This window comes from Rhinatrema bivittatum, chromosome 4 (assembly GCF_901001135.1).
Source record: "Rhinatrema bivittatum chromosome 4, aRhiBiv1.1, whole genome shotgun sequence".
Lineage (NCBI taxonomy): Eukaryota > Metazoa > Chordata > Amphibia > Gymnophiona > Rhinatrematidae > Rhinatrema > Rhinatrema bivittatum.
Window position 1 is genome coordinate 163384911 of NC_042618.1, and position 24647 is coordinate 163409557.

A 24647-nucleotide genomic window follows, 5' to 3' on the forward strand; every position below is an offset into this window, starting at 1 on the left:
GTTGTATAAAAAAAAATATGGACGCCACTGATTCACACCCGCATCAACACGTCCCAGATGGCTGTGTGATGTCATTTCCGCCTCGGGCCTGCCAGCGGGGAACCTGAGAGAGGAGGCGGATGAGATCCGGCCGGAGGAAGAGGTGAGGAGAAAGATCCGAGAGAAGGGAAAGATTAGGTGAGGCGGGAGACCCAGGAGGAGAGAAAGAAGGAGGTGAGGATACAGCCCCAGGAGGAGGAGAAAGACCCGAGAGAAGGGAAAGGGGTAGAGGTGAGGAAGGAAACCCAGGAGGAGGGCAAGAGATGAAGAGTGAAATCTGGGTCTGATTGAAATTCTGCAAATTCAGGAATATCTGACTTTTCGTAAGAAAATAAAGGCCAGGCTGTTTACGTTATTCTTCTGTAAGGTAGGTTAAGAGTCTTCTTTAGCCGTATCTTTAGCTATGGGCTTGAATTTTAGCTGTATTTTTAGTCCTAACTAGGGGTTGTCTCAACTTTGTTTATACTTTATGAAATACTCCTTGGGATTTTATTATGTAGGCGATTCATTGTTGTATTTTTTTAGATTGTAATTTTTCTTACTGTTTTTGTTTGGTTATTATATATTTTCTTATGTGGTTGACTGTGTAGTTATATTTTGTTCTTTATTTTATTTGGATTGGGTTAGAGCATATCAGAAAGTATCTTAGCAGTCACTAGGTTGATAGGTGTAGCAGTTAAAAAAAAAAAAAAAAAAAAAAAAAAAAAGATAGTAAGGACTAAACCTGAAATGAAAAAATAGCATCACAGCAAGACAAGTTATAGTAGCAAGTGTTGATTGCTCATAAATGATGCCAGGCAATGTTATAGTAGTTTGAGGTGCTCAGAAATGGTGTTGCACGGTTTTAGTCTTTCTTTTTTTTTTTTTTTTTTAAGGCAAGGGGAAGAGTAATTTCTTGTTACTCACTTTCAGGACAGTAATAGCTTTCTTCAGTCTACTTAGCTAATATGTGTTATGGACTTTTTCTCCAGCAACTTGTCCAAATCTCCACTATGATAGTTGCCTTGACCATGTTCTCTGGCAGCAGATGCCACAGCTTGATTGTGCACGGAGTGAAAAAGTACTTCCTGTGTTTTGTTTTAAATATGTTGTTAGGTTCATGGAGTGCCTTTTGTTTTTTATATTATATGAAATAGTAAATAGCCATCCTTGCCACCTCAGAAAGCAAGTGAAAACCTGGCTTTTCTGTCAGGCCTTTATTGCCAAACTTATAACTACCTCAACATTAGAAAGCAGATAAAACTGGATGTATGTTATGGGATCTGCCATGTACTTGTGATCCAGCCTGGCTACTGTTAGAGACAGTATGCTGGGCTTCATGGACCTTGATCTGAGCCAATGTCGTTTTTTTCCATTTTCTCCTCGTGGGTCTTCCCCCCCCCCCCCCCCCCCCCCCCTCCATCTCTTCCTCTCGCCCCTCAGGCCTCCCTGTACAACACTTCCTGTCTCTCATTTCATTTCAATTATTAGATATTTACCTGCTTAACACTCCAAGAAAGGTACTTAATAAAATATGGATTAAATAACATATAATGTAAGAAGATAAAACTTGCCATAGTGGGTCAGACCAAAGGTCCATCAAGCCCAGTATCCTGTTTTCAACAGTGGCCTATCCAAGTCACAAGTACCTGGCAGGATCCCAAGGGGTAGATAGATTCCAAGCTGCTTATCCCAAGAATAAGCAGAGGATTTATGTAACTCTACCTTAATGGTTAATGGACTTTTCCAGTTGACAAACAAAAAGAGCCTATTGAAACCCAATAGAAACATACAGCAACAAGGGAAACCTGCAAACAAAATTACCACAACAATTTTTCAAAACCAAAATCTTTAACAGTGTAAGTCCCAAATCTCAGCAAGCCAGTCAGTATGCCTTGCATTGCACAGGCCTCTCGGTCTTTTCACTCATATGCTGGGCCAATCAATCTAAAAGCAAATGGGGGAAAAAAACTTTTTTTGAGAAATGTTTTTAGCATTTAAAAAGAGTACTTCAATAACAGAGTCCACCAGTCATTGACAAAAAGCCCAACAACGGCCGGTGTTTCATCAAAGCTTCTTCAGGAGCTACTTCAATGATTCACAATGTAAAATCATATTTATTTATTAAGTGGACCATTGTCATAAACTTCCTGGGCAAAAAGCCCCAGTGCACACTGACTGGCTTGCTGAGATTTGGGGCTTACACTGTTAAAGATTTAGTTTTAAAAAAAATTTTGTGGTAATTTTGTTTGCAGGACATTTAAAAACTTGTTTTTTTGGTTTCTCTTGTTGCTGTATGTATAATGAACTTTTCCTCCACGAACTTGTCCAAACCTTTCTTAAACGCAGCTTCACTAATAGCTTTCACCACATCCTCGGCAGCAAACTCCAGAGCTTAATTATGCATTGAGTAAAAAAAAATATTTTCTCTTATTAGTTTTAAAAGTATTACCTAGTAACTTCATTGTGTGTCCCCTGAACTTTGTACTTTCCAAAAGAGTAAACAACTGATTGTTTACTTGTTCCATTCCACTCATTACTTTGTAGACTTCTGTTAGTCTTCCCTCAGTCGTCTCTTCTCCAAGCTGAAGAGGCCTAACCTCTTTAGCCTTTCTTCATAGAAAGTGTTCCATCCCCTTTATCATTTTGGTTGTCCTTCTCTGTATCTTTTCTAATTCTGTTATATCTTCTTTGAGATGTGGTAGCGAGAAATGCACACAGTACTCAAGCTGAGGTCACACCATGGAGCGAAACAGAAGCATTATAATATTCTCTGTTTTTTTCCCATAGGTAAGCAGGCTGAATTAGCCATGCTCTCTGGGATGTCCTTGTAGGTGGACCGACGCAGAATCCTCTCAAAGAATACAGAGCTGTGCGTCTGTGCGATTCGCCTCCCCCGTTAGTTTTTGTTAGTTTTTATTTCTCCGCGGCAGCTCACGATCATGCTCCTCTCACTCGTGCCTAAATTTTTCTCCTCAGATCTTTATACACTCTTTACTGTACCCCAAAAAAGCACTTTTAAGTGCTAACATGCTCCCAAGAACACCGGGATTTAAGTTTTGCTAATGCAGCATAATTATGTCCGTCACTGATGGACATAATTATTGCTACATTTCCTAGCGTGTAGCCAGATGGACTCAGGACCAATGTTTTGTATGCTCCCCTGCTAGAAGATGGAGACGGAGTCAGGTTTCAAAGCTGACGTCACCCTAGACACACCCTGCAGTGACCTCAGCTTTTCAATACATAAGAACATAAGAAAATGCCATACTGGGTCAGACCAAGGGTCCATCAAGCCCAGCATCCTGTTTCCAACAGTGGCCAATCCAGGCCATAAGAACCTGGCAAGCACCCAAAAACTAAGTCTATTCCATGTTACCATTGCTAATGGCAGTGGCTATTCTCTAAATGAAATTAATAGCAGGTAATGGACATCTCCTGTTATTATCTGTTCTGTTCCTTGTTACAATTGGTTCCAATTTCTATGTAAAGCTCGGTTAGCTATAATTTTGTTTTAATGTAAACTGATGAGATGTTCCCAACGTTCATCGATATATAAATCCTCTAAATAAATCTCCTCCAAGAACTTATCCAATCCTTTTTTAAACACAGCTATACTAACTGCACTAACCACATCCTCTGGCAACAAATTCCAGAGTTTAATTGTGCATTGAGTAAAAAAGAACTTTCTCCAATTAGTTTTAAATGTGCCCCATGCTAACTTCATGGAGTGCCCCCTAGTCTTTCTATTATCCGAAAGAGTAAATAACCGATTCACATCTACCCGTTCTAGACCTCTCATAATTTTAAACATCTCTATCATATCCCCCCCTCAGCCGTCTCTTCTCCAAGCTGAAAAGTCCTAACCTCTTTAGTCTTTCCTCATAGGGGCGCTGTTCCATTCCCCTTATCATTTTGGTAGCCCTTCTCTGTACCTTCTCCATCGCAATTATATCTTTTTTGAGATGCGGCGACCAGAATTGTACACAGTATTCAAGGTGCGGTCTCACCATGGAGCGATACAGAGGCATTATGACATTTTCCGTTTTATTCACCATTCCCTTTCTAATAATTCCCAACATTCTGTTTGCTTTTTTGACTGCCGCAGCACACTGAACCGATGATTTCAATGTGTTATCTCTCAGTCCCCTAGCAGATGTGGACGTGCTTTCCCTATGGGGATCATTATACCCTTTCAGAAGAAGAAATTCTACTTTTAAATTGGAGAAAGACTGAGCCCTGCTCTCCTGTGGTGATACCTAAAAGTTACTCCCCCAGTTGAGAAATCCTGAGGTGATTTCCGAGATACCTCAGAGGCATGCCTTGGTCTGGTAGCCAGTTCCCGGTGTGGACTTTGCTGCTGAAGCAACTGAAAGACAGCGGGTGAAGGAAGGAGAGCATGGCAGTGATGGCCAAAGCTCCCCCCCCCCCCCGCAGCCGGAAACTGTCTCTGTACTCAGCTGGTAAGCGCTGAGCCCAGGTAAGTAAAAAAAAAAAGATAAGAGGATTCCTCCCAATTTAGAGATGTTGGAGGGGTTTTGGTAAGACTTCCTCCGGTCTTCCTGCTTGGCGCGCCATATCAATGTCATTCCTGATCCCGTTGGGGGTAAAGGGAAGTGGGCTTCCAAGCAGATTGAGTGGCCCCCAGTGGGACTGCTGCAGGATGTCCCTGTGGGCCCAAAAGTAGAGGACAGAAAAAATTGAGGGGCGACCCATCCAGGTCATGCCCCAACCCCAAAATCGATGCAGTTGCTGCCAGTAGGGAAGAAGAAAAAATCTACCCCAACTAGAAGATCATCTTCATTGCAACCTTGACCAAGAAGTAAGTGGTCCGAGGAGTTTACAGAGAATGCGAATGGCTCAGGTGATAAAAGCCCAAAAGGTCCAGATGCCTCCAGAAAACCCTTGAGAGCAGGATTGGAGGCAACGACTCAGGACAAGGATAGGGAAAGATCGTGCGACTCACACAGTTGGTTAGCGCAATAGACACGACCAGTGCATGAAGTGTCTAACCAGTCAAAGCAGTCCAGTCGTACGATGCATCTTGTTGCTTGACGCAAGAAGAATCGAGTCGTCCGATGCAGGATCCATCGAAGCATTCGACGCATGTAGCGTCACGTCGGTTGATGCATTAAAGAAAAAGTACGCGACGCAAGAACTGCATCGGCGCTCAAAGAACAACACAGTGAGTCGATTGCACCACCAATGAAAGAAACCTCTTCGACGCAATCAAAGCACCAAAATCCTAGGCACCTTCCCTAGGAGGTAACCAAGCACAGAGGAGACTGGATCTGCAAATAATATTTACTCAAGAAGAATTAGAGGGCAGTTCTAACATAGATGTAGTCTGACTTACTAACAATTCTTTCTCTTCATCAAAGGGCATGGTATACTCGGGCCTATCACAGGTATCAAAGCGTAAGAAAGAAAACTGCAGTTGCAAGAACCTCTTGTAAAAAGGCACAAATTCCACAGAGAGCCCCCAGGGCCAATTGGGATCACAAAGTGCCATCTTAGAGGCAGCACTTCCAAAAAAGATTCTATCCCATACTAACCAAACATCCCACCCCAAGGGGAGGTCTGCAGCTTCACAAGCAATGACTCATATATCTGGCATTCTGAAGAATTTCTTTGCATCACTACCAGAATCCCTCCATAGGCAGGATTCTTCAAGCGAATCTGAAGATAATATATCCATAAGATCTTTACCATCTTCCCCTCCAGGGGATGATCAGTCAGAGAGGGATCCATGGGTCATGGCCTCAAACCAGTTGATTTGGAACAGGAGTTAAATGTCCCAACCTGCCCACCTACATCTCCGGGATCATCAACCAGAATCTTTTAGATCCACCTGAATAGTCTTCACCTCCTGAAGACTTAGCATAACCTAAATTTATAGAGAAGGTGGGCTCCTTTCTCAAGGTTGAGATAAAGATACCAGATCCAAGGTCAGAGATTCATGGAATATTGAAAATATTTGATGTACCCTCAGAACCCATGGCACTACCCCCTCACACATGCTGGAGGACTTGCTAGACAAATCCTGGATGTCTCCATTTTCTATCCTTACCATCTCTAGAAAAATAGATCTAAAATTTAGATTACGAAAGTCCACCCATTATGGATCAGTACTACTACCACATGCTTCGGTCATTTTTGAGTCATCAATGAAAAAAGCAAAGAAAACAAGGCTGTACTCAAATACACTCCCCAGGTAAAGACGCTAAATACATGTTTCAAGGTGCTGTGCTAAATTCAAGAATACATTACCAATTCTACATTACTCAATACTTGTTCGAATGCTTACAAGGATGGAAACCGGGAAGTCCCACCAGTGCTGATGCTCAAGCACAAACTCAAATTAAATCAGATATGAAGGAAGGTTTATGCCATCTGATAAGAACAATTTATGAGGCCTTTGACACCTCTGTGAGAATGTCAGCAACTTCTATAGCAGCGCGCAGAATCACATGGCTTAGGGCAAGTGCCATAAGGGACGACGTTCATGAAAAACTTGCCGACCTCCCTTGCAAAGAAGACAACCTGTTTGGCGACAGATTGAGAGAGAGTCTCACAACTAAAAGAACTAAGTTTAGCAGTCTCATCACTAACATTGCCATCAGAGCATTATCCTAACAAACGTCATTACCAATACAAATGACCATTCTACCAACGTCATCGATATAGGCCATACACGCCTTATCGCAGAATGGCCTACCAATCTCAGAGACAACAATCTCAGCCACTTCAATCAAGAAATCACTAAAGAACACTGTGCAGCAGGCACAAGGCCTGAGCCAAAAGCCTCAACAAAATTTTTGAGTTAAGCAAGGCCACAGCCAACACCAGCAGTGGGGGAGGGGGGGGGGGAGAATATCCTTGTCCTACCAGGAATGGTCCTCAGTAACATCAGACTGTTGGGTCCTCAATATTGTGAAGAATGGATATCAACTGAACTTCCGTGTACCTCCACACCTACCTCACCTGGTTCATCCACAAAAAGATCAAACAAACATGGCTCTACTTCAAAAGGAATACAATTACTTCTAGACCAAAATGCCATTCAACAACTGCTTCGCTGGCAACACAGCCATGGCTTTTACTCCCAATACTTCCTCGTACCAAAGAAAGGAGAGGGTCTCCGACTTATGTTAGATCTACAGGCTTTGAACAGTTTTATTAAAAAAAAAAAAAAAAAAGTTCAAGATGACATCTCTCAAAACCATTCTTCCATTTTTGCAACCCATCGATTGGATGTGCTCCTTGGATCTCAAAGATGCATATGCCCTCATCCCAATGCACCTGACCTTGCACAAGTACCTTCGATTTCAAGTGAACAGTATGTATTACCAATAAAGGTACTTCCATTTGGTTTATCCTCCGCACCCAGGGTTTTCACAAAATGTTTAGCTATGGCCTATCTTCGCAGAAAAGGCATAAAGATTTTTCCCTACCTGGACGAATGGCTCCTAGTTTCCTCAAAACAAAAAATACTTCTTTCACACCTACAGCAGACCATAATCTGCTTGGACATACTGGGATTCATAATCAACTATGAAAAATCGCACCAAGTTCCTACCCCAATCCTCCAATCCATTGGAGCGTTGTTAAACACCAAACTCTGCAGAGCCTTCTTTCCACTTGAACGAGTCCAGACCTTTCAGAAACCGGCCTCCACATTAAAGACTCGTTCAAGTGCCTCAGCTTGTCAAATTCTAAAAATGTTGGGTCATATGGCAGCAGCCATATTTGTGGTGCCACATCACATCTTCAAATGTGTCGCCTTCAATGCGGACTAATAGCTCAGTGGTCTCAACACAAACAGCCCATGTCCCATCAAGTTATACTGACTCCCTCGATTACCTCGGATATAGATTGATGGATCTCAACTGGAGTTCTGCAGATGGGAGCTTCGTTTCGATCACAGGAATATCAAATCACCATGTCAACAAATGCATTCACTCACGGCTGGGGTGCACAAGTACTGCACCTGAAAGCTTAAGAGATTTGGTCATTGCAGGAAAAACACCTGTTTATTAAACTTACTGGAGTTGAGGGCTATAAGGAATACAGTTTGCACCTTCACTCATATCCTTACTGGGAAGAGAGTAATGGTCTACACGGACAATCAAGTAGCCATGTTTTACACAAAGAAAGCGGATCAGGTTTGCGGACCCTTTGCAAGGAAGCAATACTGACTCAAGAATGGGCATTGAACCATTCCATCCAGCTGCAAGCAACATAGCCACTGTGTTTCTTATTCCCAGAAGATAACAGGCTCAGCAGGATTTTCCACCCCCTCAAGTGGCAATTGAACCAAAAGCAAAAGCTCTATTCAGGAAATAGGGAACGCCCTATATAGACCTCGTCACAGCGGACGTGAACATTGAAACTACCACGTTTCTGCTCCATCAACCCCAGCACTCGCAGAATAGCTCAAAATGGATTTCTACTTCTGTGGACGGACAACCTCTTGTATGCTTACTCACCAATACCTATGTTAGGAAGGGTAGTTTAGACGTGCATAGCAGATGAATCAGATTTCATTCTCATTGCACCAGAGTGGCCCAGACCACCATGGTATGCTACCTTGAACATTTGACAGTTCAAACAGTGATACAGTTAGGAAACCGAGAGGATCTTATATCACAGGAAGGGGGCACACTACTTCACCCCCTACACTCCTCTCTGCATCTGACAGCTTGGAGGTTTAAAGGAAGGCCTTAAGTCACCTCTCTCTTCCAGCAGATATTGAACATATTCTTATTTCTGCCAGAAAACCATCTACACGGAAAACTTATGCAGGAAAATGGAGCACATACTCCAGCTGGTGTAAATGTACAGCGCTGGATCAGTTTCATAACTCTCCACAACAAATTATTCAGTATCTCTACTTCCTATTTTCCACTGGACTAGCGATACCATTCATTCGAGTACACTTGAGTGCTATAGCAGCATACCACCTTTCCTTGAATGGGAAAACCATATCTACGCATCCATTAGTATCTCGTTTCATGCGTGGAGCAATAAGACTTTGCTCTCCGGTCACAAAACCAGCAGTTCCTTGAGACATTAACATAGTTTTGCAAAAACTCATACATCCACCATTTGAGCCGTTGCACTCCACTTCAGTGAAATTTCTGACGTGGAAAGTATTATTTCTGGTAGCTGTCACATCAGCAAGAAGAGTCAATGAATTGCACTACGTACAGTTTTACCATGATAAGATCACCTTAAGAATCAACCCAGTGCTTCTCCCTAAAATTGTCTGGTTCAGATGGAACACTGAGACTACCACCTTACCCTCTTTTATTTTTTTCCTGAAACCACATGCTACGGAAAGAGAAAAAACCCTGCACACCTTGGTCTGTAAAAGGGCTCAGTCCCTGAAACGTAGTTTGCAACTGTTTCTTTCTTTCAACCCCAATGCGCGCCAGGTTTGCCAGTCTCTAAGTAAACGTTAGCAACTTGGCTGTTCCAGTATATTAACTTCTGTTACTCGACGAATTACGATAAGCTCCCAGATGGTGTGAAAGCACATCAGATCCGAGCCATGGCAACTTCCATTGTTCACCTGAAAAATGTACCAATTTTAGATACCTGCAGAGCAGCCACATGGTGCTTGTTGCACACCTTCACATCTTAAACAACAGACTCAGTCAGATGCAGCAGTGGGAGAAACAGTACTGTGTTTCGCAACCAAAACTTAAGCTGTCCATGATCTTCTTTAATTCCTTTGCACACAGTCGTCTGATTTATACATGACTAAGAACAATCGGAAGGAACGGTTTGCTCTAGAATTCACAGCTGGGGACTCCCCAAAGAGCATGGTTAATTCAGCCTGCTTATCTATGGGGGGGAAAAAAAAAGCAATTTTTTTTTCGGTGTTTTCTGTAAGGATGAATTAGCCATGTGTCCCCACCCTCCTCCTTGGACATCTTATATTCTGACTCTATCTCTGTCCTATTCTTTCTCCATTTGCTGCACGCTTAAGCTTTCTTTAACTGAACGGGGAGGGGAATTGCACGGGAACAGCCGCACAGAGCACAGCTCTGTTTTCTTTGAGAGGATTCTGTGTCGGTCCGCCACGAAGATGTCCCAGAGAGCATGGCTAATTCATCCTGCTCTCTACGGAAAACACCATTTACAATAAGCAAGCTTACTTTTATTCTCCATTCCTTTCCTAACAATCCCTAGCACTATTTGTTTTCTTAGCTGCTGCTGCTGCACACTTTAGCGGAAGATTTCAACATATTTTCAATAAAGACACCTCGATCCTTTTCCTGAGTGGTGGCTCTTAATGTGGAACCTTGGTCAGTATTTTCTCACTACTCGTAACAAGTGACAGTCCCACAAAACCTTTTTGACAAAAGAGAAAAAAACTCAAACATGAAATTGTAAACCTGATACTAGTAAACTGTAGCTTATCATTTAAAACAGTCACAATACTTGAAGATTGGAGGGTGGTCAATGTGAGACTCAGGAGGGAAGAAGAGATGGGAATGGAGGAAGAAGATGAGATCTAGAAGAGAGAGGAAGGGGAAATGTACTGGGAGGGGGTGAAGTGAGGCAGGGTAGGGAAGAGATGGGTGAGACAGGAAAGGGGTAAAAGTGGGGAAGGGAGAGGAGGTGGCTATTAGGGAACCTGGGAAAGTGGGAGAGACATGAGAGGAAGGTGAAGAAGTGGAGGGGAAGATAAGATCCAAGAACAAAGGAAAAAGGAAAGTAGGGGCATAGGAGACCCAAGGCAAAGATATTTAAGGGAGGGAAGGGGAGACATTTTGGAAGATGAAGAGATGATGGAAGGGGGAGATCCTAGGAGGAGAAAATGCCAAAATGGCTGCCAGATATCTATTGATCCCACTGGCCTTTTCTTTCTTGCACTAAATTCCTTCTTATTGTCTCAAATCTTTGACATGCTAGCTGTGAATAGAGGTGATCAGGAACCTTGAAACCATTGTTCATTTTTGGAAGAGCCCAGAATAGGCTCTGATTTCACTATTTACTTCATTACTGGGGTGACTCCTCTCCAGGTAGTTTCAGCCGGAAGCAGACTAGTTGCAACTTAATGAAAGCAGAGAGAATCTAGAACCTTGCAATGGACATTTAGTCTCAAAAACTGGTGACTACATTTTTATGTGTAAAAATATTGCTTTGTTACTTTTTTAATCCAAGTATGTGAGCTTTTCTACCTTCAGACACCTGAGCCCTGGCCTTCCCTTTGCAAGAGTGAAGGACAATGTCTTACTTTCAGTAATAAGCTGCTTGGCTTAATAGGAGTGTAGGATGAGATTTATAGGGTCTTTTATGTAATTGTTTCTTGTGGGTCCATTCCCCCTTCTTGATTTCCTCAGACATATGCTGGAGAAATGTGTAAGCGTAGTTTAAACTTCTTCCAAGATTGCCACTCAACGACACCAATTAATTCTTTCCCTTTTGTCTTAGCGTCTTTCCAAAAATTCACGGACTAGACCGGTGAGAAGTGCTCTGGCTTCAAAGTGGCCAGACAGAGACAAGTTTGCAATGACCAGGTAACAAACAATTTGAATTACATCACAGAGCTCCCAAGACCAGCTGCATTGTGATCCTGGAGCTCCAGTGAAAGTTTCCATTTAATCCCTGTGCCTTGCATGGTCAATGCGTGTGTTTCCTCTTCTTGTATTTGTGATGGATTGAGAAAAGGCTGCAGCGGGAGCTGCCTCTGTTTAGCTCATTCAGATCTGATAGGACTCTGCTGTCTTTCAGCTCCCCAGTGTCCAGAGTTGTTTATAATGGAAAGAGGAATAGCAGCCCACGGTCTCCAACAAGCAGCAGCGAGATCTTCACCCCTGCGCATGAGGAGAATGTGCGCTTCATTTATGAAGGTGAGCCTGAAGGATCTGGAGTTGAGGGTGTAGGGTATGGGAGGGTTGAGGACACATGCTTGATGGAGCTATTGCAAAGCGTCGGAGATGGAGAAGTCTTCCTTTACATCGATGAGCGATTAGACTGGAATGAGCAAGAGACCAGGGAATTGGTGAAGTCATGCTGTAGGAGTTCAGGGAGGAGGTAAAGCAGGGCAAGGGTCCTGACACTGAAGCCGGGGTCCAGGCCTTAGATGAGGTGGGGCAGAGGCATTCATATGGCCTGGGGCGGGGGCCTTGATGCCCAGGCCTGAGGTGAGGCTGGCATCCTGTGATTTGCCCTTTGTAATGGGACTCTCCAGATTCTGTAATTATCTGGGTTTTGGAGCTTGAGACATCTTAGTTTTTAACTTTAATTTTATGCTACAAAAATAATTTAATGTCTCTGCTTATATCCTGTGAAAAACCTTGAATAGAGAGCTTATAGCATCAGGCTGGGCTGTTTAATCCCCTCTTTGTTTCTTTGCCTCTCTGCAGCATGGCAGTGTGTGGAGCGGGACCTCCGCAACCAATTATCTGGCAGTGAGAGGGGCCTGGTAGAGGAGTATGTGGAGAAGATCCCAAATCCTGGCCTGAAGTGTGAGTGTCAACAGATGATGGGTGAGGTCTAAGTCAGGACAGACCAGCTGGACAACAACCATGGGAGCCTATTAGCCAGAGCCAAGAATGTCTGGAAGACTTCAGAAGGAGAGTGGGTTTTTTTTGTGTGTGGGGGAGGGGGGGGGGGGGTAGTGCTGGAGGGACAGGAATGGAGATCACATTTGAAGAAGGGACATATTTGGTCTCAAAACCTCATATACACAGATTTGAAATAATTACGTTTTGTCCAATAAATTGCTTACAATAAATCTACCTTTCCCCAGGACCACTGGGGTGACCAGAGTTCTGTAGAGTTGACCTATTCCAGGCAATGTCTCCTCTGAAATTGAGCACAGCAGCCTATTGGGTTTGTCATCATAGAAAGTTTATACTAACCAACAACCACAAAAGCCTCTAGTGAAAATCCCTCTAAAACAGAAACCATCAAACACAAAAACAGGGATATATAAATATGTAAGCTGATAATCTAATATCTGTATTTCTTGTCTTGGGAATGACTGTTTTTAGGTTCACACTCACTAGCAAGCTAAGTACCGCTTTGCTCTTTATGTGAAAAAAATTATTTTAACATTTTTATCTTCAGTGTAAATAAAAACACTTCATTTATAAATCACTTCTTCTATTATTTCTTGAACTTCTAATGTGAAATATATTCATATAAAGTAATCCTCCCGATGGAACCTAGAAAGGTGCAGAAGTTCTATTGAATATTGAACCACACTTATCTTATTAACTTGCCCCCAGATCTTCCATCCAATATGTTCCTTTCAAATATTCAAAGCACAAACTTGCCCGACACTAGCCATGTTCCAATGCCTTGCGTCTGTCAGGGGCTAGAGGACTATATAAAATAAAAAAAAATCCCAAGATAAATAAATTAGCTTTAACTCGTAATACTTACTGGAGCTAATGTTCATATATCTTCTAACTGCTGTCTCGCCATTGGACAGTGTGTGACTTGACATTAAACTATTTAAATAGCCCGTGACCAATTATTGTCTTGTCCCTCCCTTCATAATTTTTTTCTCTATAGCTGGTCCTATAGAATGGAACTCCTTACCAACATATCTAAGCTCAATAAGGGATACCAAATCCTTTAAAAAAGAACTTAAAACCTGGCTATTTAAGCAAACATTCACAGCCTAAACTTGATGTCCACCTCAGTCATTGCTATTTCGCCTTGTATATGATACTTGCTATAGTTATGCTATCTAATGATGTTCCTTATCACTCTGCTTTAGCCGAGATGTTAATTATAATACTAATGTTTTATGTTTATATTCTATATTATTAAATGTTTCCATGTATGAAGTTGTTCAATGTAAACCGGAGTGAAGGCTTCTCGCTATACTTCGGTATAAAAAAAGAATCTAAATAAATAAATAATGCCCCTGCCAGTCATCTGTTATCATGTCTTAGTGAAGAAAACCTGTGTATGACCAATAATGTACCCATTCAATTATTTAAAAAAAAGTATTGAAATCATCATACGGGCCCATGTGGTGATGTTAAGCCAATGTCAATAAAATTACATCCAAAGTCCTCCATTGGGTCAAATCTTGACCCTACTTAGTGTGGTAAAGTCCTCAATCACGTCCTCATAGAACAGTGTTGTCGTTATACAGCAAATCCTTAAATAGCATGCTTATATTAATGCTAATAAATATATAATTTCAAATATCCATAGAAGTATTTCACTATTATTCTCTATCAAATGCATACACATGGTAACTATTAGATATTCATACGACAAACAGAAACTTGGACTTTCATGTTCTTTATTCTGTAGTTGCACAGTATTCCATCAAACAATCGAAAAAGATTAACAACCTTGATTTTCTAACTGGCTTCCATGAAGCTGATGCTCAAACATCAAAAATCAATCTCATTATTTATGATTTGTGAGAATGTTGCACAATGAGAAAATTGCCCATCAAGGATGTGATTGAGGATTTTTACTACATTATATAGAGCTGAGATCGGCCCCAGTCGAGAACTGAGTTTGCAACTTAATGAGCAATGTTTCAATTACATCGCAATAGACTGTGTGATCGCTTGAACACCTTTTAAGAATGTTTATTCATAGGAATAAATTAAAGGGAGTTCAGATAGTGACTTGCCGGTGGCCATCTGTATAGGCTGATGACTAATTTGATGCTAGCTGAGGGTGAGATGGCACTCCTTAAGGTAGACAAAAACCAGCTCCATTCAAGATTTGACCCAATGGAGGACTTTGGATGTAATTTCATTGACATTGGCTTAACATCACCACACAGGCCCGTATAATGATTTCAATACTTTTTTAAATAATTGAATGAGTTCATTCCCTGTACGTACCAGGATCAGTCCAGACTCCTGGGTTTTGCCCCACCTCTAGCAGATGGAGACAGAAGTTTACAAAACCAAACTCCGCCTATGTCTAGGCTGGTGCCACCTACAGTCTGGCAGTATTCTTCTGTCTCCTAGCAGGTGGAGAGGGTGCAAAACCTACAATCTGTGTTTAGCCTAAGATTTAGGTGGTAGATTTAAAAAAAAAAAAAAGAAGAGAGGTAGAAGTTAGGTGTGTTGTCAGAGGGGAAGGACCGCAGAGGCTTGCCTGCTGGTCCCAGTCCCCGCCTCCCAGGGGAGGGTAAGGTCCTGAGGGGACTGTTCCCCTTGGTTGAGGCTGCCGAGGAGTGGGGGAGCCCCATATACCGGCACTTCAGGCCTGGGGGTGATACCGGGGATCCCGGCTCACTCCCCCCAGCTGGCTCCGGATCCGAGGTGAAGAGGTTAGGTAAAGTAAAAAAAAAAAAAAAAGTTGGTGACTGTTTGTTTTTTGCTGTTCCCTGCCGGGGCCCTGATCGCGTGCTCTCTCTCGTTCTGCCGTCGGGGTTGCTGGTTCGCACGGCGGGCGGGGGAGGGCTCGATTGTGGTTTTGGTTCGCGGACTCTTCTTTTCCTGCTCTGCGGCAGACCATGCCCCGGCAAGCGGCGTGCCGGGCCTGCGGGTCCGCGGCGGCGCGGCTGTCCAGGGACAGCCTCTGTTCAGGGTGTGTGGGAGGGGGAGAGGGAGTATCGGCGCCAGCGTCGGAGACCCGGGGGGGTAGGCAGCCTCGCGCTGGGTCCACCGCGGCTGCCACAGCGTTTTCGGGGGGGTCGTCTTCGGGGTTGCCGGGGACGGCCGCTATTTTGGGCGCGTTTTCGGCGGGAACGGCGGCCATTTTCTCGCATCGGGGAGCCGAGGCAAACGCAGGCCAAAGGGAGAGCGGGGAGGATAATACCCTGCCGCGTTTGTCACCCCAGCAAAGGGCTACTGGGGGGGGGGAGGCCAGCGAGGCCCAGTACCCTCAGCGAGGATTCCCCCGAGGAAGGGGGTGACGAAGAGGGGTCCTCGGATTCCTCCTTTAATTCTCAATTTGTGCTCCTCATGCACACAAGGCCTTTAAGGCCCGCCGCATGGCCCGGAAGAGGACCCAAGGGAACCCGCCCTCGGAGATAGGTTCTACGGCGGGAAAAATGCCAAAGCCCGGTCCGGGGGCTGAGGGTCCGGCCAGGGTCCGGCCCCTTCGGTCCCGGGGGGGCCGGAGGTCAGCAAGACTCCTCTATGGAATCAGAGGAGCTGGAGGAGCCAACGGAGGATCAGGATTTTCTGTCCCAGCCCCCGAGGGGTCCAAGGGTTCTGGAGCGCCTCATGGAGCTGAGGGGGATGATCCAAAGGTGGTCAGGTTATTTCGGAAGGACGAACTAGGGCCCCTCATTCCGGAAATCCTGGGGGAGCTGGGAATCCCGCTTCCGCAGGTTGAGTCTCGTCTCAGACAGATGGATCCGGTCGTGTTGGGGCTCCGGGGTCCTCCTTCAGCCTTTCCTTTGCATTTCTCGGCCTCGGATTTGCTTTTTAAGGAGTGGGATACTCCAGAATTGGGGCTGAAAGTGGCAAAGGCAATGGATAAGTTATATCCCCTGCCGGAGGATGTTCTGGAGCTGTTGCGCTTGCCGAGGATAGATTCGGCGGTAGCAGCAGTAACGAAGAAGACCACTATACCGGTGACCGGAGGTACCGCGCTTAAATATTTGCAGGATAGGAAGTTGGAAGTTCAGCTTAAGCAAATTTTTGAGGTCTCGGCATTGGGAATTCGTGCAGCAATTTGCAGTAATTTTTCTCTGAGAGCAGGTTTTCGCTGGGCGCAGCAGCTCTTAGCCAATGAGTCTCTGTCCTTTGAGGTGCGCCAGGCAAGTTGCTTAGAAGCGGTCATTGCCTATAGTGCGGATGCATTTTATGATCTTTTGCGCACATCGGCCAGAACTATGGTATCAGCGGTAGTGGCGCGGCGGCTGCTATGGCTCCGTCATTGGTCGGCGGATGGGACCTCCAAGGCACGGTTGGGCTCCTTACCCTTTAAGGGGAAGTTGTTGTTTGGCAAGGAATTGGAGGATCTGATTGAATCTTTAGGTGAGAATAAGGTGCATCGGCTGCCGGAGGATAGGCCAAGATACCATGGGGCTCCAGCCTCTCGTCCTCGTTTTCGCGGCGGTCGCCGGCCACGGACGTCTCGAGGCTCGAACTCTTCGTTTCGTCACAGTGCTACCCGACAGCAATCTTATTCTCAGTCCTTTCGTAGGCGCCGTTTCGGTCGTCCGGGAACCGGTCAGAGTGTGCAGGGCGGTAAGCCTGCACAATGATGTGAGGCCGGTCCATTCTTTCGTTCCCAAGATTGGCGGCAGGTTGAGCCGGTTTTACGAGGAATGGACCAGAGTCATGTCAGATCAGTGGGTACTAGAGGTGATAAGACATGGCTACGCGTTAGATTTTTCACACCGGCCGTCCCGGTGTTTCCTAGTGTTGCCTTGCGGTTTTTCAGAAAAACGCCGAGCGGTACGGTCGACACTAGCTTGGCTTTGCGATCTCCGGGCAATTGTGCCGGTCCCTCCCGACGAGCTCCGAGAGGGCCGATATTCCATTTACTTCGTAGTACCCAAGAAAGAAGGAACATTTCGTCCCATTCTCGATCTGAAAAGTGTCAACAGGTGTCTGAGGATTCCTCGGTTTCGGATGGAAACATTGTGTTCGGTAATCGCGTCTGTGAGGAAGGGGGAGTTTCTGGCCTCCCTGGATCTCACGGAAGTATACCTTCACATTGGCATTCGACCGGACCACCAGCAGTTTCTCCGTTTTGCGGTAATGGGACAGCATTTCCAGTTTCAGGCGTTACCATTTGGCCTGGCAACGGCTCCTCGCACGTTCACCAAGATTATGGTGGTAGTGGCAGCGCGACTCCACGAAGAGGGGCTGTTGGTGCATCCGTATTTGGACGATTGGCTGATTCGAGCCAAGTCAAAAGCGCTTTGTCAAACGGCGGTTCAACGGGTGCTCCAGCTGTTGCGCTCGCTGGGCTGGGTGGTCAATGTGGCCAAGAGCCATCTGGTGCCGTCTCAATCCCTGGAGTATTTGGGAGCTTTGTTCGACATGTGTCAAGGCACGGTGTCGCTCACGCAGGATCGAATGGTGAAGTTGCAAGCTCAGATCCGAAGGTTGTTAAGCAAGCCGGTACTGATAGTATGGGACTACTTACAGGTATTGGGGTCTATGAACTCTACGCTGGAGCTGGTTCCATGGGCATTCGCTCATATGCGTCCTTTGCAGTCAGCGTTGCTCTCCCGCTGGCGCCCAATATCGGAAGATTACTTCCTCACCTTGCCACTGACCCAGGATGCCAGAGACAGCTTGCCCTGGTGGCTCTGCCCGGCCAACTTGAGTCGAGGGGTCTCACTGGAGACTCCATCGTGGACGGTGGTTACCACGGACGCCAGTCTGCTCGGTTGGGGAGCAGTCTGTCTCGGGCAGTCAGTTCAGGGACAATGGTCGCCTCGGGAGGCATCATGGTCCATCAATCGGTTGGAAACTCGAGCGGTGCGGCTGGCTCTCTTGAGGTTCCTTCCTCTTATCCGCAGTCGGTCGGTCAGGATCCTGTCGGACAATGCGACCACGGTGGCTTACATCAATCGACAGGGGGGACCAAGAGTCAGGCGGTAGCATCCGAAGCCCGGTCGTTGATGATATGGGCGGAGTCCCACCTGAGCAGTATTGCGGCCTCTCACATAGCCGGGGTAGAAAACGTCCAGGCAGATTTTCTCAGTCGCCACTGGCTGGATCCCGGAGAGTGGGAACTCGCGGAGGAAGCATTCCAACTCATCTGTGCTCGATGGGGCACGCCAGCGATCGACCTGATGGCAACTTTCAAGAATGCAAAAGCTCCCCGGTTCTTTGCTCGCCGTAGGGAGACGGCAGCGGAAGGGGTAGACGCTCTGGAAGTGTCGTGGCCGACAGATGTGTTACTCTACGTGTTTCCTCCATGGCCTCTCATAGGCAGGGTGCTACGTCGAATCGAGAAGCACCCTGTGGACGTGGTAGTCGTCGCCCCAGAATGGCAGAGGAGGCTGTGGTTCGCGGATCTACTGAATCTAGCGATTGAGGAACCACTTCGTTTTCCGTATCTTCCGGACCTCCTACATCAGGGGCCCGTTTGTTTCGACCTGGTGGATCGCTTTTGTCTAGCGGCATGGCTTTTGAGAGGCAAAGGTTGAGATCCAAGGGGTACGCGGAGACGGTGGTATCTACTCTTCTGCTTCGCGTAAGAAGTCTACGTCATTGTCTTATGTGCGAGTATGGAGAGTTTTTGAGTCCTGGTGTCTTGAGCACGACGTGGTACCTACCCGAGCGGCTATCTCAGACATACTTCTTTTTCTACAGGAGGGATTGTCCAAGGGTCTTTCCTGTAGTTCCTTGAGGGTGCAGGTGGCGGCGCTGGGTTCCTTGAGAGGACGGATTCATGGAACAGTGTTGGCAGTGCATCTGGATGTAGTGCGTTTTCTTCAGGGGGCGAGGCATTTGCATCCTCCGTTTCGGCAGCCTTGCCCGTCCTGGAATTTGAATGTTGTCCTTAAAGCTTTGTGTGCGGCACCATTCGAGCCTATTCGCAGGGTCACCCTTAAGGATTTAACTCTGAAGGTGGTATTCTTGGTGGCCATGGTATCGGCGCGACGGATATCTGAGCTTCAGGCTCTGTCGTGTCGGGAGCCTTTTTTGCGGATTTCGGAGTCGGGAATCTCGTTGCGGGCGGTACCGTCCTTTTTGCCCAAAGTGGTTTCATCGTTCCACGTGAATCAGACGGTCGAGTTACCATTGTTTTTGCAGGTGCAGGCTTCGGATCCTATGGCTAAGGATCTTCATAAGTTGGATGTCCGACGCGCGCTGCTGCAGTATTTGGAGATCACAAATGCATTCAGAGTGTCTGACCACCTATTCGTTCTCTATGGTGGTCCGAGGCGGGGTAAGGTGGCCTCCAAGACTACAATTGCTCGTTGGTTGAAAGAAACCATTCGATCGGCCTACCTTTTGCAGGGTAGGTTGTTACCCGCGGGGCTGCGAGCCCACTCTACTCGCGCCCAGGCCACTTCCTGGGCGGAATGTCATCACATACCTACAGAGGAGATCTGTAGGGTGGCCACCTGGAAATCGGTCCACACGGTTGCCCGGCACTATCGTTTGGATGTTAAAGCGCCAGGGTCGATGGGGTTTGGAGAAGGAGTGCTTAGAGCAGGCCTCTCCGGCTCCCACCCCAAGTAAGGTAAGCTCTAGTACATCCCAGGAGTCTGGACTGATCCTGGTACGTACAGGGAAAAGAAAATTAGGTCCTTACCTTTTGCTAATTTTCGTTCCTGTAGTACCAAGGATCAGTCCAGAGTCCCACCCAGTATTTGGGTTTATGCCGGGGAGAGGCTGAGTAGTCTGTGTGTTAGTCTGTTTATCAATCAGGATGAGTTACTGTTTGATACCTCGAGTTCGGTCCCCAGTTGGGGGGAGTTATACATCAGTGTTGAGGTAATTTAATTGTTATCGGGTTCATATTTTTGGTGTTGTGCTGCTTTGACATTAAGTAATACTGCCAGATTGTAGGTGGCACCAGCCTAGATATAGGCGGAGTTTGGTTTTGTAAACTTCTGTCTCCATCTGCTAGAGGGGGGGGGGGGGCAAAACCCAGGAGTCTGGACTGATCCTTGGTACTACAGGAACGAAAATTAGCAAAAGGTAAGGACCTAATTTTCTTTTATTGGTCATATACAAGTTTTTCTTCACTAAGACATGGTAATAGATGACTGGCAGGGGCGTTTATTTATTTATTTATTTTTAACTTTTATATACCGACATTCTTGCATTAAATGCAAATCATGCCGGTTTACAGTGAAACAGAAAAAGCAGGAAAAAATTCCTTAGTCGAATACAATGAAACAGCTTAGTTAACAAAGGAAACATAAATATAAATTTTTACATATACACAAAGGTTTGCACGAAGGGGTGCACAAAGGAGAGAGTCCCTTTGTCGTGCCCCAAAGGGGTGCGACACCTGGTGTTGTTATGAACAGAGGGACAAGATAGTAATTGGTCACAGGCTATTTAAATAGTTAGACGTCAAGTCGCATGCTGTCCGATGGTGAGACAGCAGAAAGAAGATGTATGAACATTAGCTCCAGTAAGTATTACAAGTTGTAGCCGATTTATTTATCTTTGGATTTTTTTGACTGTATTTTATTTTATGTAGTCCTCTAGTCCCCGATGCAGACACAAGGCATTGAAACACGGCCAGTGTCGGGCAAGTTTGTTTTGAACAATTGGGCAAGTTTGAGCTTTGAATAATTGAAAGGAGCATATCGGATGGAAAATCTGTGAGCAAGTTAATAACATAAGTGTGGTTCAATATTCAATAGAACTGCTGCACCTTTCTATGTTCCATCAGGAGGACTACTTTATATGAATATATTTCACATTAGGGGTTCAAGAAATGATAGAAAAAGTGATTTATGTATTAAGTGATTTTATTTGCATAAAAGATAAAAATGTTAAAACAAATTTCACTTCCTTCTATAGAGAGCAAAGCGGTACTTGGCTTGCTAGTGAGTGTGAACCTAAAAACAGTCATTCCCCAAGACCAGCAATACCGGACATTAGATTATTGGCTTACATATTTATATATCCCTGTTTGTGTTTGATCATAGAAAGTTTCCCAGGAATTCCTGAATGGTGGTTTTATTACAATAAAAGAGTAAAATAATGTGTAAATAATACATTTTCTTAGTTTAGAGAGAATGATTTGTGTCACAGCACGAGCTCTTACAAGTTGATCTGCTTGTTGGGTATGATTGACTCAAGCTTCGGGTATCTTTCATTAGCTAGAAATAATGATACCCGAACAGAATTAGATGCAAAGAGAGACACAACTTATCATGAACAATGGAAGTTGTTTGCTTTGTTATATAAACTCATTTTCAAAAATTATTCCTGAAAAAATATGGCAAAGGCACACCTTTTTAGAAGCTCTTAGGTTTGTTGTATGCAGTTGGCACTGCTGGCCCAGTGTGGTGACACTAGCAGCCCTCTCTGATTTATACTCGCTTCACTGACCTGCCTCTTTTTTTTTTTTTTTTTTTCCTTTTTTCTTAACAGCATTTAAACCTGTTGACTTGAGTGAGCTGAAAAGACGAAACACGCAAGATGCCAAAAAGTCCTAAGCATGCACCTCCTACTTCCGGGCCCATGTTATTTGCTTGGAAATCATCAGGAGGTTCTGTTTTGGAAGATTCTTCTTCCTTTTTTGGTATTTGATTTCAATCCATGTCAACACTGGCCAGTTTGGGGCTGTCTGATCTTGGACTGTGCTGAGGGTGTCTACAACAAGATGGATTTCATGCATTTTTTTTTTTTAGTTTTCTTCTCTATTTCTGTTCACCTTTCTGTATCTTCTAGCAGATGTTGCCCCTTTGGACCTGGGGGGGAGGGGGAGCAGGAGGTGAAGGGGGGTGCCCAACAAATGGGTCAAAATGCTTTTAAAAAATCTAAATTAATGAAGTTTTGGCTGGTTAAATGATTAGGTGGTTCTTCTGGATGCCCGTACAATGTCTGGATAGTACTGATGTACTGTACATCACCCTGCCACTCAGCCAGCCAGTCACACCTTGCCATCTGAGAGTAGCAGAAGCTGCAATCCGAGTCCTTCCCCTGTTAAGGCCTGATTGCTTTGGCTCCTGAGAGCTTGGCACCAGAGGTAAGATGACTAGTAGCACCCTGGGGCTTTTATATCAGCTTGAGATGGGTATCACCCCTGCGGTGGGGACAGACACAGGGGGGTGAATGTCAATACCTCAGCAGTGATGTTAGCCACGTCATCATGACGGATTACATTTCTTCCACTGTGCCTGCAAAAGGTGAGGGGCACAGTTGGGTGAGCAATGTACAGTGTAACACTTCAGAATGCTGCTGGGGTGTAACAGTGCACTAGTAATTATTATATGTACTTTATCATTGCTCTCATAAAGTATATATAAGAAGGTTTCCATTTGCTAATGGAAGACGTCTGTATGTAGCAGTGCTGTCTGTGCTATCCCAGCTCAATCGGCAGCCTGGGCTGGGGAATGAGGGGAGCCGCAGCCTGTTCTGTCAGCAGACTCCCATCATGTTGGAATGAGGTGTGGACCTCACTTGAATTCCATTGTCTGGGGAGGAAGGGTCTGAAATTTTAAAATACAGTTTTTAAAACATGAGTAAAACGTGTAACAAAATAAAGTTTGCAGTGATTTACAGTCTGGAGCACTGTTATCTTTAGTGGAGCCTGGAGTATGATGGGAAATATTATTGTTTCTGGATTCAGCTGCTGTTGTAGCTAGTTCAATCACAAAAATATAAATTCAGCTATATAGAAAGAACTCTGTAGAAAAGGATGTCTTGCAACCGTCATATATTGCCACAGTATACTTTCTGGCTTATATTGTGGAGCCCTGGGCTTGTCTAATCATAGGTTGCATGGACATCCGATATTCTCCTTCCGGGGCTATATCGCGAATGCAAGCACTGTATAATGTGAAACAACTAATGCGTGCACTTATCTCGGTCCACAAGACAGTAGATAGTATGTACAGTCCTGAAGTGCATCCTCCGACACGGCAGTGTTTCGGAGTGTATGACTCCTTCTTCAGGGAGCTTCAGGTGGCGACATACTGTCAAAATAATTTAAATGGCTGTATGCGATCAGTCCATGAGCTGGTAACAGCGTCTGCTTAAGCGGTGCACTATCAAAGTGCAGCCTGACAGCGGTCTGTTCTGCAACTGACATTTTTGTGATTAATCTCTACTTTTCAAGCTATTGGTTGGGTTACCTATAGTGCTGTTGTAGCTAGTTCAGCACCGAGACCTCCCTTAAGTAAAACAGGAGATTCACAGGCAGTGAGGATGTGGAGGCTTTGTATTGCTAAGAAAAAAATCTCTCCCTGGCCTGTGAGACTAAGGCTTTGGGGTTCTAATGGTTTAAAAAGCACCTGACCAGAATACCTATGGCTATGGCAGTGTCTGTCATGGACTTTGCTGGATTATGCTAGGAACATGTTGGCAGAAAAAGACCATATGTCTTATCTAGTCTGCCGATTCAGTAAAAACGCGGGAGAGCGGATGAATGCCCGCTCTCCCGGCGCGCGCGATTCAGTATGTAAATTAGGTGGTGCAGTAGAAACGGGCAAAAGGAGGCGCTAGGGACACTAGCGCGTCCCTAGCGCCTCCTTTTGACCCGGAGCGGCGGCTGTCAGTGGGTTTGACAGCCGATGCTCAATTTTGCCGGTGTCTGTTCTCGAGCCCGCTGACAGCCACGGGTTCGGAAACTGGACGCCGGCAAAATTGAGCGTCCGGTTTTCGGCCCGACAGCCGCCGGCCCAATTTAAATTTTTCTTTTTTTTTTTTACTTTTTACACCCTTCGGGACCTCCGACTTAATATCGCTATGATATTAAGTCGGAGGGTGCACAGAAAAGCAGTTTTTACTGCTTTTCTGTGCACTTTCCCAGTGCCAGCAGAAACTAGCGCCTACCTTTTGGGTAAAATGTGCGGCTTGGCTGCACATTTTACTTACTGTATCGCACGGGCATACCTAATAGGGCCCTCAACATGCATTTGCATGTTGAGGGCCCTATTAGGTGCCGCAGGTTGGACGCGCGTTTTCCGCCCCTTACTGAATAAGGGGTAAGGGAAAACGCGCATCCAAGGGCAGGTTAACAGTGTGCTCCATCGGCCTGTAAGTTAGCTTTACAATTCTCATTCCCTGTACATA

At 45.2% G+C, this 24647-nt stretch overlaps 1 protein-coding gene across 4 annotated transcripts; it reads left to right on the forward strand.

The window, feature by feature from the left end:
- MCRIP1 (MAPK regulated corepressor interacting protein 1) lies at positions 1-23134 on the forward strand. Of its 4 annotated transcripts, none has more exons than XM_029599079.1 (5): positions 1-142; positions 11464-11549; positions 11764-11882; positions 12399-12500; positions 22002-23134. In XM_029599079.1, the coding sequence occupies exons 2-5, from the start codon at positions 11542-11544 to the stop codon at positions 22064-22066; spliced, it is 294 nt and encodes a 97-aa protein (XP_029454939.1). In that variant the 5' UTR covers positions 1-142; positions 11464-11541; the 3' UTR covers positions 22067-23134. The 4 variants fall into 4 exon arrangements, with proteins under 4 accessions (XP_029454939.1, XP_029454940.1, XP_029454942.1 ...); XM_029599080.1 differs by having other exon boundaries at positions 63-213; XM_029599082.1 differs by having other exon boundaries at positions 78-177.
- The last annotated feature ends 1513 nt before the right edge of the window (positions 23135-24647 follow it).